General features: G+C 33.1%; 2 protein-coding genes across 5 annotated transcripts in view; both read right to left on the reverse strand.

Annotated features, from left to right (window-relative positions):
• RAD54B (RAD54 homolog B) overlaps positions 1-14644 on the reverse strand; it is a 52020-nt gene that overhangs the window by 26174 nt on the left and 11202 nt on the right. Inside the window, exon 1 of one of the 3 annotated variants that reach the window (XM_036337717.1) lies at positions 8088-8103. The exons of 1 other annotated variant lie outside the window; for it this stretch is intronic. The gene's annotated coding sequence lies outside the window, so the exon portion shown is untranslated. Of the gene's footprint in view, positions 1-2240; positions 2261-8087; positions 8104-14644 lie in introns of those variants that run through there. One more of the 3 variants, XM_036337716.1, reaches the window with a different exon arrangement.
• Positions 6611-12467, reverse strand: LOC118670620 (fibrinogen silencer binding protein). Of its 2 annotated transcripts, none has more exons than XM_036337718.1 (2): positions 12041-12467; positions 6611-8133 (listed from the first exon to the last, which is right to left on the reverse strand). In XM_036337718.1, exons 1-2 carry the CDS (start codon positions 12412-12414, stop codon positions 7608-7610), a joined length of 900 nt encoding a protein of 299 aa, XP_036193611.1. In that variant the 5' UTR covers positions 12415-12467; the 3' UTR covers positions 6611-7607. The 2 variants fall into 2 exon arrangements, 1 of the variants encoding a protein (XP_036193611.1); XR_004972408.1 differs by lacking the exon at positions 12041-12467 and adding an exon at positions 9044-9265 and having other exon boundaries at positions 8087-8133.

Raw genomic sequence — 14644 nt, forward strand, 5'->3', positions numbered from 1 at the left:
AGATATTTACATTACGATTCATAACAGTAGAAAAATTAGTTATGAAGTAGCAACAAAAATAATTTTATGGTCGGGGGTCACCACAACATGAGGAACTGTATTAAAGGGTCGGGGCATTAGGAAGGTTGAGAACCGCTGTTCTAGAGTTAAATATCCTGTTGTGTTTGTTCCCAGGACCTAAAAAAGTGACTGTTATGTCCAAGACCCTTCCCCTGCCAGAAAAAGGAATACAACAAAAGACAATAAATTCTGAGAATTCAGAAATTACCTATAATTAATTTGAAATACCATAAGGTACTCAGACTTAGATATATCCTTTCTTCTGTACAACAGCAGGAGGGTTAAGAGCATGAGCTAATCTGGCTGGGTTTGAATCTTGAGTCTGCCACTTACTAGCCATGTGACCCTAGGCAAGTTCCCCCTCTATGCCATTTTAAGAATCTCTAAGTAAATATAATACTAACACCTACCTCCCTTGTTGAGGGCATTAGGTTAGCTAATACGTGAAAAAGGCTTATTGCCCTGGAATAAGTACTCCTTAAATGTTACCTACCATCATTATCATCTTGCCCTTGTCCCTTTCCCATTTAGTCCCATTTTAAATGCAGGATTTAGGGTAGGAAAAGGGGAGTGAATAATTCCAAAAAACAGAATGAAGACAATTGGAAATTAAACACATATCCAACATAACCTCCTATATCCACCCTACTTGTATTATATAAAATAGTGACTAATTTGAAACATCGAAGGCAAACCACCCCTAAAAATTCCACCTTAACTGTACTTTTTATTTCTAAACTTGGTTCTGATCTATTTTGCCCTTGACCCTATAATGTACTTCTCAAATCAGTAACAAATGGTCTACAAAAAAAAAAAGGTCTATATACACCAGAGACTTAAAGGCCTTTCAGCAAGATTCACAAGGTGAAGATGAATAAAACCATGCTTTGAAAAAAACAGAAAGAGGTAGGTAATTTCATTTTTATATTGATGGTGGACATTATAATCTTAATGAATCATCAGCATAGTCACTCTAGGATTGGATGGCTTAACTGTGCATTGCATAAACCCAAGTCTTTAATATTCTTTCTTTCCTTTCAAAAATTCTCAATACATTGTTTTCAAGTGACCATACAAAATTTAAAATGTTTTATATAATCAAATTCAATAAATAGTGTAAGTATAAATACTCTTGCAGACTATTTTTTTGAGTTTTAAAATTACCAAAACATACCAGAACTTTTAATATGTATTAACATAACTGCAATATGTTTAAAATTTGAAACATAGTTTTTATTACACTAAAAACATACAAACATTAATACACAAATTACTTTAAACTGGTAATCATCCATAGTTTTCTTTATCTAGTAAGAGAGATTAAATGTCAACTAAGTACAATTACCATTAAATATAAAATAAACCTAGAAGGTATTTTTTTGCATTAAAGGTCATTTTCAGAATAATACTTTATGAGCATGACAGGGACTACACATCTCATCATATTTCTCAATAACTCTTGTCAAAGCATATATGCAGTAAGTGCTAAAATAAAAAATGAATATAACTACAATATTTCCAAATATCTAATTATCTGCCCAGCATTTCAAATTCCTTTAAATATCAGAAAAGTTATTCATCAATTTCAATTCTGACATTCCGATCAGAGAACGTGCGAAACTTTATTTTTTAAAAATACACTATAAATGGAAGTTTAAATGGTACAATCACTTTGGAGAAAAGTCTGTTTTTTAAAAAGTTAACTGTATACCTTCCCTAATCCAACATTATGTCCATAACAAATTTATACAAGAATATTCGTAGAACCTTTATACACAGTAGCCAGAATCTAGAAATAGCCCAGAAGTCCATCAAAAGATAATGGTATTTGATACAATGGTATTTTATACAATGGATACCACTAGCAACAAAAAAGAAGGAACTACTGACACAAGTGAATTATTAAAAATGTTAAAATGGGTGAAAGAAAATAGAAACAAAGGGTACATGCTATATGACCCCAAGTACTCAAGTTCTAGAACAGGCAAAACTTGTGCTTTTCAAAAATTAGAATAGGGGTTGCCTATGGTGCCAGAGAACTGATTAGAAAGGGACAAGAGAAAACTATCTGGGGTGATAATAATGTTCTGAATTTGAGAGGGTTTTAAGCTACACAGGTGTAGTCACCCATCAACACTCAACACTTGAGTTTTGTGTATTTCACAGTTTATAAATCTTACCTTAAAAAAACATACATACACAGCCCTAGCTGGTTTCGCTCAGTGGCTAGAGCGCCAGCCTGTGGAGCAAAGGGTCCAGGTTTGATTCCAATCAAGGGCATGTACCTTGGTTACAGGCAAGAGGCAACCGATCGATGTGTTTCTGTCTTTCCCTCTCTCTAAAAGATCAATGGAAAAATATCAAGTGAGGATTAACCAAAATAAAAACAAAAAAAAGAACCAACCATACATAGACAAGTAAATATCGAATTCTAGTTCATAATACTCATGCTGAAGTATTTAGAAGTATTCTAATTCTGCAACGTGTTTTAAAATGTTTTCTTTAGGGTTCTCTATATGCAGTATCATATCATCTGCAAATAATGCCAGTTTTACTTCTTCCTTTCCAGTGTGAATGCCTTTTATTTCTTCTTCTTACTTGATTGCTGTGGCTAGGACTTCAGTACTATGTTGAATGAGAGTGCTGAGAGCGGACATCCCTGTCTTGTCCCCAAGCTTAGAGTTTTTGCCCATTAAGTATGACAGTGACTGTGGGTTTGTCATACATGGCCTTCATTATACTGAGGTATGTTCCCTCTATTCCCACTTTGCGGAGAGTTTTTATCATAAATGGGTGCTGGATTTTATCAAATGCCCTTTCGGCATGTACTAATATGATCATGTGGTTTTCATCCTTCATTTTGTTTATGTGCTGCATCACTTTTTTGGATTTGCAGATATTGTACCAACTTGAAATCCCAGAATAAATCCCAGTTGATCACAGTGTATGATTTTTTTTTTTAATGTATTGCTGGATCCGGTTTGCTATTTTTTTTTTTGAGGATTTTAGCATCTATGTTTATCAGGGAGACTGGCCTATAATTGGGGGGAAGTACTTGAGGGGAGGTGCTTGAGGGTGGTATTTTTATCTTATTTCTTTTGCTTTCCATTATTTACAAATAATGGGGGGGAGGGGAATGAAGGAATTGAGCAAAAGAAAACTTTAAAAAATAGTAATATAGGTTTTCTTTAAAAATCAATTGGTGGCCTTTTGGTTGAGTGTGTCCATGCACCAAGAGGTCACCAATTCAATTCTGGGCAGGGCATATGCCTGGGTTGCAGGCTTAATCCCCTGCTTGAGGCAACTGATTGATGTTTCTCTCTCATCAATGTTTCTCCGTCTCTCCCTCTCCCTTCCTATCTCTCTCTAAAGTCAATAAAAACATATTTTTTAAAATGAATTGATAGATGGATAAAGGAAATATAGCAAAAAATTAATTGCAGAATTTAGGTGACATACACGTTACTGTAAAATGCTTTTGATGTTTTCTATGTTTAAAGAGGTTCTTAATCTTTGTAACAGAATTGAATTCACACATAATTTAAAATATGAAAGATCTGCTAACAAACGTACAAGTCTAATGATATATATATACTTTAAACTGTTTGGGCTGACTTAGGTGGTATTTTTATCTTATTTATTTTGCTTTCCATTATTTACAAAGCAATTAAAAATAACAAATTCAAATTAGTTACTAGTTTTAATCAAACAAATCAAAATTATATGCAAAGACTTAGCATAACTGTTAATGATTAACTAGGTTGCATGTTTTAAGATTTTAATCTTTTGTATTAAGTATTGCAAACATTTTTCATCTAATTATTTTTTAAGTACTTGTAATCAAATTTACTATCAAATATTTAATAGATTTTTGAGAATTTGTGGATCTTAATATTTGAAAAATAAATATGTTATGATATTTAGACATGGTACATTTGATATCTACTATAACACAATCCTGTAGGTAAATTTATTTCAATTATGCCTCATCATAAAATTTTACCTCAACAGTACTGAATTCTTTGTCTTATGACACAAAACGAGCACACAAATCAGTATAATGTATTACCTTGTATTTAAAAGAACATGAATTAAAACATTTAACCATGATCATCAACAATATATATTAAATACATTTTATCACACTCTAAATGATTTAAACATGTCTATTTAAATTTGACATTACTCTAAAAGAAGGCACATGGAAACATTTTAAACATTTTTATGTAAGTAAAAATGCAAAGGATAGAGTGAATCTTTCAAAAATGAAGTAACTCCAAGTTGATGTCTCATTATTATACATAAAAATACTTGATTTGAATATTTTAAGAAATCTGCTAATATCTTTAGAAATGAAAGAGCTTCATTACCTTTCAGGATGTCATTATAAATACCTCATTTAGAAAATCATAAGTTGTAAAAATAACAATGTACCCCCATTGGAAAATAAAGGAGAAAAAAAGAATTATAAAAAAAATAAAATAAAATAAAAAACCTACAATGTACCATTTAAGTTCATGTGGGTAGGAAAAGATACAGGACGGCAACAACAATCTTGACCAATACTGGAGAAAATCTGACAGTAGCAGACTATGTTTACAACTTATGGGCAGCAAAAGAACTTCCAAGGGCAATTTTGTATACACATGTTTACCTTCAACACTAATTTTAGAACCTAATTACACAAAAAAGATGCATGTTGTACTTTTGTTTAACACAAAACTCTTTCCTAGAAACAACTCACAGAATTATTCTCACAGGACATATTTTGGAAAACTCTGATTTAGCTGCACAGAGTAAATATTCAAATTAAACATCAGTTCTGAGTAGTACATGCTGAGACTGTAATATGAATTACTTTATATACAGTAATTTGCTTTCAATAATCTCAAAAAGTTAAACTATTATAAGAATGCATTTACTAGAATTATATTGTAAAAACATTACCTCAAATTACAATTATAAAATTTATTAGACTCAAAGAAGTCATAGTACAGATTAAAGATGATGAAATTGTCAAAATGATATATCATATTATATATTCAAGGCATTTGTATAAAATATTTAAATCTAATAGCAGATATAAAATGTCGATGAAATTAAGCAATCAACAAGCTAAAATAATATCCTAACTGTCCACTTTATTTTATTATTTCTATTTCTATAGCCATAACCTAAATTTCAGACTTCCTTTACTCTCACTACAAGATGCTATTATAACACTAACTTAGAACTCTAATATATATCCCCCTAATCAAAAGCCTTCAATGGCTTCCCATTTTACATTCATGTCTGATTCCTTAAAAAGTTTACTTTTTATTTATTAATTTGAGAGAGAGAGAAAGGAAGGGGGAAAGAGAAAAAAACATCAATTTGTTATACTTATTTATGCATTCATTGGTTGATTCTTGTATGTACCCTGACCGGGGATCGAACCTGCAACCTAGGCTTATTAGGAGGACCCTCAAACCAACTGAGCTACCAGGCCAGGGCTAAAAATAGTTTTTAATGTAATCTATAATCTGGCACCAACCACCTTACAAACTGATATCCCTTAACTCACTTTTACTCCTCTTTTCAACAAAATTTTTTGAGAATCTAATATGATTTAGGCACCAAGCTAAGTTCCAAAATATTGTCTGGTGGTTCTCAAACTGAGGGTTTGTGAAAATATTGCTGGACTCCACCTCCAAAGTTTCTAATTCAAAAGGCATGAATTTACATTTCTCACAAGCTCTCAAGTGATGCTGATGCTACTGGTCAGGATCTACTCTTGGTGAACCACTGCTCTACTCCTAAGGCCACAAAGGAAGCCCACAGGCTGAATGACATCCACTCACATGTTTTGTCAGTGTAGTGTTTTAAACATTTTAAATTATTTGCAACATTTTAAAATTGGAAAATTTTTCACATAAAATGCGGATCTCTGGCTTATTGTGCGTGTAAAAAGTCTCCCGGAACTGAACAGTAGCTACAGTCAAGGAAGATGTCTTAAGATGACCACTATCTTAATGGGCCCTCTACACTCATGTACAATCATCTGGTTTAGTACTGTATTTGTGCTTGTACACGATGATCCACTTCTCCCCATTCTCTAGGCCTTTTTTCATGCTGCTCACTTTGACTTAAATGTCCTTTCCCCACTGTACTGCTAAAATTCTGCCTACCCATTCTAAAGCTTGGCTTAAAAATCCTTCCTCAACAAAGCTCTAGCAAAAATAGAAATCGGTAAGTAATATACATACTAAAGATTTAACTTAAATTTAATATGTGTGCTTTAAGAATGAAAGTTTTATTTCCACAAATACTAAAATAGCAATATTTAAAAAAAACATTACATCCAGCACCGGTTTGGCTCAGTGGATAGAGCGTCAGCCTGCGGACTGAAAGGTCCCAGGTTCGATTCCGGTCAAGGGCATGTACCTGGGTTGCGGGCACATCCCCAGTAGGGGGTGTGCAGGAGGCAGCTGATCGATGTTTCTAACTCTCTATCCCTCTCCCTTCCTCTCTGTAAAAAATCAATAAACTATATTAAAAAAAAAACAACCAAAAAAAAAACATTACAGATTATATCATAAACTATAAACATACTTTTGCTACTTCTAATCTATGTAAAATTTTAATTTTGTTCATTAAAATTTTTACTGTGAAATCTTTTCCAGAATAAGACGTTAAAAGTGAATTAAAACATTAAATCTTACAGCCAAGATATATAATAACTCCAAGAGATTATCTTATTTTTCTGGCAAAAAAAAAAAAAAAGGTGGGTGGGGGATGGGGATAATTGATACAATTCCCCTGATTTCATAACCTCCCAATCTTTAAAAACTATTTTAATAAAATAAGCACCTCCAATTTTTTTAATATGGAGGTTAGCTTTAATGAATCTTTATTTCTATGGAATAGTAGGGGGGGAAATTACAAACAAAAACGCAGTGCTGGTCCTTGCTCTGCCATAAATAGCTTTGTTATATCAAGTAAGTCATTGAGTTCTTTCTGGACCTGTTTTATTAGCTTCTAAATTGAAAAGGGGGTAAAAAGTGATCTCCAAATACTTTCCATCACTAAAGTCATAGGACTTACTCCTTCAAAAAATGAAAGCATAAAAATCAATGTCATAAACACAAGCTTCCTGTTATTGGGCTAGTATTGGTTCTAAATTAGACTGAATTAAAAACCTTGAACTACAGCTTTTCAAAGCTCTGGTTTAAAATGTTGAAGATAGAGCTTTGAAAGACTACTTATGTGTTTGTGTATATAATTATGTGTGTTATATTTTAATGATCAAAATATAACATCTTTTGTAAGTCAACAATTAAACTTATTAGAAAAAAAAAACAGAGGAGACAAAAAAATAAAACCATGCCATACAATCAAAAAATTATAATATATATCAAAAGATAATTAAATTATTTAAAAAATGTCAAAAGTTGTTTTCATAATAGAGATTAACGATACATTATAATACATATTCTGCTTTAAGACATTCCCAAGATAAAGTAACTTGGCCAAAATTAAAATTATCATATTGTGAAACTGAAAAATATTTAGAAACTATTATATTCAGGCAGATCATGCCGTAAGCGAATTGCTTTCAGCTTCTCCACTTCAATTTTTGCTTGTAGCAGCTCTTCTTCTAGCTGCTGCCTTCTTTTCAATCCATCCCTCTTCTCCTGAACATATAATCCAAAATTTTTTTGATTTTCTAAAATTATCTGATGCTCCTCTTTCAGCATTTGCAGAATCTGAGGATCATACCCTAATTGTGACCTAAAGTGTCCCCCACACTCATGATGAAAAAAGTCATCTCTCCTTGGGATGGAAGATGGAGATGATGTCATTCTCATGTCAACAGAGGAAAGTGACGGCGACACAGATCTGTCCATAACATGTACTAATTCATGTTCTTCTCTTTGCTCTAAAGTATAACTCTGTTCCGAATTTAAAACCAGTGGAGGAGGGGGCTTAATGTCTTCTTCTTGCTTCACCTCCACTGTAATAGCAACTGGATGCTGATCCAACATTACCTGTAGTGAACTGGTACCAGCCTGTGCCTCCTCAGCCAAGTTTGCACTATAGCACACAAAAAAGCATTATAAAATGTAAATCAAATGAAGACAAGAGTATATTTACACCATAATTTCATGTTTAATGTACATTACATTATTAAGCTTTAAAGCTATACAGAAAATTATGAAACAAAAAAATTTAACCCTTAGAATAACAAATTGAAAGTGAGTGACTAAATTTAGGATTTTAATAACATATACATATATGTTATTTCCCATCCTTAACTTTAAAATATGGCTCTTAAAAGAACATGAAATTATAAGTACGACACAAATGACAATGAGGTAAATAAAAAAGAAAAGCCATTTTTAATGGTTTCAAAGAGACACCAATTGCTCCTACAAGCCTGACGTTCTTTAATTGTATTCTGGGCCTTGCTGTCCCTATCCCTTTGCCCTTGATCTGCTTCTGCTCTCCTGGACTGATCTAAAAATCACCAAGTTCCAAGACTTCTAGGAGGATACTGGAAGGGCATCTATGAGAAGCAATGTTTTCTGCATTTGTCAAAAGAAAGAAAAAAATTAAGATTGTGTATGGCTTCAGATGCCATCAGGGTTATCCTAACTATCTAATTTCAGGTGCAATGGTGTTTAATCTTACCTATTCTAAACCACATGACTCAGTTGTTCTCTCAGTCTCTCAACCATTGGTAAAGTTAACCGGCCAAGGGTTTATATTGACCACTACATCCCCAGCACCTAGCATAAGACTATACTTGAAACCTGGTAGGTGCTCATCATATGTGGCATGATTAAATATAGATAAAACAGTTATGTTAGTGTAATGTTTTTAAATAGGCTGTATACAATACATTGAAAGTTCATTAAATTTACATGTTATTTCCATAAAACTGTACAGGCATCCACAGTTTTAGCAGAGTTTATTAATATTGTATTATGTAAATATAATGTACCTTAAAGTTCTGTTTTTAAAAAAATTATTTCAGTTATACCATGAAGCTGTTAAGAATATATAATCCTGTTTCTTGAGGGGTATTTTTAAATTTTTGCTTCTGCCTTACTTAAAAATAAAAATTAGAAAGGGAAAGAGATTATTAGAATATTAATGGAAGTGCTATATTAACGTTACTTACAGAGCATTTCACAAATGATAAGTAGCATAGTTTAAGTAGAACTTAGAAAAAAAATTAAAATCCCCCTATGTCACTTACTAATGGCATTAAATTGTCAATAATATCAGATGTTTGTCTAAGGGATACAAATGAAATATATAGTATGCTATAAAAAACCTATTTGTAGATTATATAAATTCATCCATTTTCATAACTTCTTTTGTCATCTTATAATTTTATTTTATGTTAAAAAATATTTGTATTGATTTCAGAGAGGAAGAGAGAGAAGGAGAGAGAGAGAGAGAGAAACATCAATGATGAGAGAGAATCATCGATTGGCTGCCTTCTGCACGCACTCACTGGGGACCAAGCTCGCAACCCCAGCATGTACCCTGACCAGGAATTGAACTGTTACCTCCTGGTTTGTGGGTTAATGCTCAACCACTGAGCCAAACTGGTTGGGCTATCATCTTATGATTTTTGAAAGCAAAATGATAGAATATAAATGTAAATCAAATTGGTAAGATTTACTTTGATTAACATCTCTAAAACCTATAATGGATAAATATTAAAACTTCAGGTTAAATTTAAAAAATTTACACAATAACTATTCCAAATTAATATGTACAATAATAGAGTATAATACAATTAGACATATACATTATACTCTCATGTAAATTAAAAATATGCCTTATATCTGGAATATTCTATTCCATTTTAGTGGAAACATTATAAGTAAGGTCATCATATAAAAAATGTTTTAGAGAAAGTCACAAAAATGATAAACAGAAGGGTTTCTAAAATTTAGAAATATGGATTGTAAGAATCAATTGTGTTACAAAAACACAAAATACAATTTGATATTCGAGAGAAGTAAAAATAAAGACATAAATCAATGTGTTACAGAGATAGCCTAACCAAATATGTGTATATTTTTAAAATATATTAAATAATATAAACAGTAAGATTTTCCTTACTAAGAATGGAGAGACTGGTAAGATTAGCAGGCATGTTTATACAGAAGCATAATTAAAATTATAGAATAATTATAAACTTGTGAGATAATTATCAAGATTCAAGACGATGTCAAATAAGTATAAGCACATTAAATATATCAATATATTACATGAAAACACTAATATGAAAAATGACAGTGTAGACACTAACATAAGCAAGCATTAAAATGGCTTATTTCTAATATTCTTCACTTTAAAATATGAAAAATTGTTATCGTTTAAATAGTAGGTATAAAAATACATGAATCAATTAATTATTTTTATCAGAGAAATGTCCCAAAAGATTGTATGTTACATACATACACATGCAAATGGTCAAAATATAAAGATACTTTTATCTTATTTCTCTTCTATACTCAGTTTTTAAAATATGGAACTAACTGAAACTATAGTTCCCATGTGTAGTTTTCAAATTACAAAAGTCTATACTTAATACCCAAAAGATGGTTTTATACCTGTAACGCAGAAGCAACTTTTCTTATGGTTTGAGGAGAAAAAGTAATAACTAACACAGTATAAAACAGTCTTACTGTGGAGGTTTCTGACATCCAGCATGTGAGGATTTAATCATTTGTCATCTCAGTGAACATTTTAAGCAGTGGCCTCATAATTTAATACATTGTGTATCCATGTCCTGGATTCCCACTAGTGGTATTTTTTTTACTATGCTATCAACTAGAAATAAGCAGTAGATGGTAAGAAGCTTGGCTCAAAAAATGATCCCAGTAAATTATCAAAGTAACAAATATGTTTGGTTAAAAGGTTCTTTTCCCTGTTTCTCTCCTAACTTCAAAAAGATTTCATAGGTAATCAATAAATGTGCTTATATAATGACTCTCCCACTAATAGAAAAGCACATTGTAAAGCTTTATTTGAAAGGTCTCTCAACTAACAAGAAGTTTACAACTTGTTTAAATTACCCTAAATGGCTCAGAAAAATGTAGCTACCATTTTTATCTTTTCCCAGGGGTTAAAATTTGAATCAGTAGTAAGGTAATAGTTTTTAAGATTCCAAGGCAAGTAGTTATGTAGAGCATAAATTTAAAAACAACAAAATGTTTCTAACACTTTATGAAACCAGTTGCTCTTATTGGTATATTAAAATGCAGTTTGATATCCTTGCAAAGCAATTTGTGAAAACTTGTCCTTTCCTATGTGACCCACGATCAATGTGAAACTATACCATTAATACACAAAAACTTTAGATTTTATTAAGTAACCTGAATCCCTAATTAGGCATTAATTCCTTTCCTCGTGTTTATTTTAAATGTTATAAAAATAACTTAAACTGTCTTAACATATGCAATAATACCATTAATAAGTTTACTTAATTATTGATTTTAGTTTTTTAGCTCAAAGAATATTCAATAAGTGGAGACAGTGACAATTTCACATACAAGCAAGGGTTCCATTTCTCCTGCAACTAACTTTCTATGAAACTGAAAATTCCAATGAAATGTAACCTTAAATGAAATCTTAAAAGGTCTCTCTCTCAGCTAATTACATAATTTAATTTTAAAGCTTAAAAAGTTTATGAACAGATGTCACAAATTTCATCCCAATTATTCCTCCCTAATCTTTACTTTTTAGAAACTACAGAAGGAGGGAAGGGGGAAGGGAAGACAATAAAAGTGACTTAAATGAAATGCAGCAGGAAAATTCCTTATAGCCTCACTTTTCTTTTTTTAGAACGCAAAACAAAGACACTATTCATTGCTCCCGTGTGGGGATGCTTACTATGCATATCTCTGTCACAACTAAGCCAGAGCCCAATAGATAGGAGGCGCCATAATTTTCCACAACAAAATAAAATAAAGCTTACCTTTGTATGTGGTTCCTGTCTCTTACCAGGCAAAGACTGGAAATCTGGGGAATCATCTCCATAACTTTCTTGGTTGGCTCAGAAATACTGCTTTTTAAATCTGATTGGGTATCTTTTTGCTGCAATAGCTCCTGTTTGGCATATTCTTTGAGCCTTTTGTAAAGGGTGCGCAGGCCCTGCGCTGTTCGAGGAGGGCGGTCTACTCCAATTGCATTATAGTTAACTGCTATGATATCCCAACATCTATTCTTTTCCACTATCACTGAATGCTTATTAGTGTGTTCTTCGAGGATTTTCACATATGGCTTCACAAGTTTTAGCAAATCAAGCTTTTCAGATAAGGTAAAATTGGAAGATCTAGCCTTTCCTACCATTGTTCTTGTCTCAAATTAAGGAAGCAGTTTCTGAAACCACCATGCAGCCTTCAGCTCTGCTCAGCTCTTTTCACAAACGGAAAAAGATCAGGCTTAACTAGGCTAGCCTCATTTAGGCCCACGCCTACAGGGGAGGGTTTATTAAAATTCCTCCAGCTTAAGCTGACGCAGGTTCAGGAAATCTGCTTAAGCCAAGCCTGACCTACATAAAGCTTCTCACTGAAACAGGCAGGAAGGCACAGGCAAAACACACTTGTGTATAAAGAGAGCAGCTCAAGATAGGATTTAATAAACAACGGTCTAGAGATAAGCATGGAACACAGCTAAAAATTAGCTAATTTGGTGAGAATATCAGATTTCCACATATGTATGCTTAGCTGATACTGAAACTGCACTGCAGTATCACTTTAATAAAAACAAAAGAGGAACTGTTTTGTCCTATTTGTTTACAAATCCAGTAGACAGAAAAATAAAAACTAGCATGAGTGGTGAATGTAGTGATTCCTAACTGAGCAAGGCCCACGGTTTCTGAGCTGCTATTCTCTCTTACAAAATCTGCATAATGCTGGTCCTGCTGTCAATCAAGAATTGCATATCGTCTAGCTAGTTAGGTTACACCCAGACTCAGACTCCACAGTAAAGCTAAGCTTCTCCTTCATTTTACAATCCACAGTATCCACTGCGGTGTGTGTGTTTTTCAGTTACTTAAGAATAAATTTTTGTCAAACAATGAATCTAAAAAACAGATAAAAAAAAGGTTTTTAAAGCAATGTATTATTCTAGCTGTAACATATGTGAATATGCTAGCCTGCTCTATCATGGGTAAAAATCACCATCCACAGTGAAAACAGCATAATCTCGCCTTAAGACTGCACACAACAAAATCACTATTTTGCTATTATTAAGGGGTGGGATTTTCATTTAACTATACTCACACAATCTCAACTACTAAAGCAAACAGCCATTTGCAAGGCTACCAGTTTACATGCTTAGAATATATTTTCTAATCCCTGTCTGAAAATATGGTAAATAACAATGTAAGCAAAATAAGCGTATTTTCTCCTGATATATATGTTTATCCAGATAAAAGAATGAGTTAGAACATATTTGAACACAATTCCATTCAACCAAACAATTACTGAACAGCCATTAAAAATCCTCCCAAGCACTGTGCCAGGCCCAAGGAAAACAAAGGTGAATCTACCTGGTACAGCCCCTATTCAGGAAGCTGTAGTTCTGCAGAAACACCGTAAAATTTCAATTCCTTGTTTTTCATTCTTTCAATAGAGAGAAGCAAATTAAATGTATTGAGTTCTCATATGAGCCACACAATGTGCAAGAAGTTTTAAATGTGGATCCATCAGGGAAAAAGGGAAAGACTGCTGGGTGTTCTAATGAAAAAGAGGACTAGGTACGCAGACAGGGACCACATGGAAATAGGAGGAAAGGAAGTCAGACATGGAGGCAAAACGCACTGGGCTGGGAAAACTTGACCCTTGACCTGGCCAGGTGGGAACAGTGATGTCACCTGGGACCTGAAGTGGCAGTCCTTAATCCGGTCCTCCCACAGGTGGGAACTTGAACTTTGATATAATTGGATATTGCCAGAATTCCTTAAAGCAGTGGTTCTCAACCTTCCTAATGCCGCGAACCTTTAATACAGTTCCCTCATGTGGCGACCCCCAACCATAAAATTATTTTCGTTGCTACTTCATAACTGTAATTTTGCTACTGTTATGAATCATAATGTAAATATCTGATATGCAGGATGTATTTTCATTGTTACAAATTGAACATAATTAAAGCATAGTGATTAATCACAAAAACAATATGTAATTATATATGTGTTTTCTGATGGTCTTAGGTGACCCCTGTGAAAGGGTTGTTTGACCCCCAAAGGGGTCCCGACCCACAGGCTGCGAACCGCTGCCTTAACGGGACCAATCAGAAGCTAACAGAGTATATAAACATCCCCTAAACCAGTGATGGCGAACCTATGACACACGTGTCAGAGGTGACACGCAAACTCAATTTTTTGGTTGATTTTTCTTTGTTAAATGGCATTTAAATATATAAAATAAATATCAAAAATATAAGTCTTTGTTTTACTATCGTTGCAAAGATCAAAAAATTTCTGTATGTGACACAGCACCAGAGTTAAGTTAGGGTTCTTCCAAATGCTGACACAACGAGCTCAAAAGGTTCGCCATCACTGCCCTAAACAAATAGC

The sequence above is a fragment of the Myotis myotis genome, unplaced genomic scaffold, assembly GCF_014108235.1.
Source record: "Myotis myotis isolate mMyoMyo1 unplaced genomic scaffold, mMyoMyo1.p scaffold_m19_p_16, whole genome shotgun sequence".
In the NCBI taxonomy this organism is placed as follows: Eukaryota; Metazoa; Chordata; class Mammalia; order Chiroptera; family Vespertilionidae; genus Myotis; species Myotis myotis.

Coding starts and splice junctions, on each gene's coding strand:
- LOC118670620 (XM_036337718.1), bottom strand. CDS start 12,414: ATGGTAGGAAAGGCTAGATCTTCCAATTTTACCTTATCTGAAAAGCTT. Junction 8,134..12,040: donor GACAGGAACCACATACAAAG/GTAAGCTTTATT, acceptor TGTGTGCTATAG/TGCAAACTTGGCTGAGGAGG.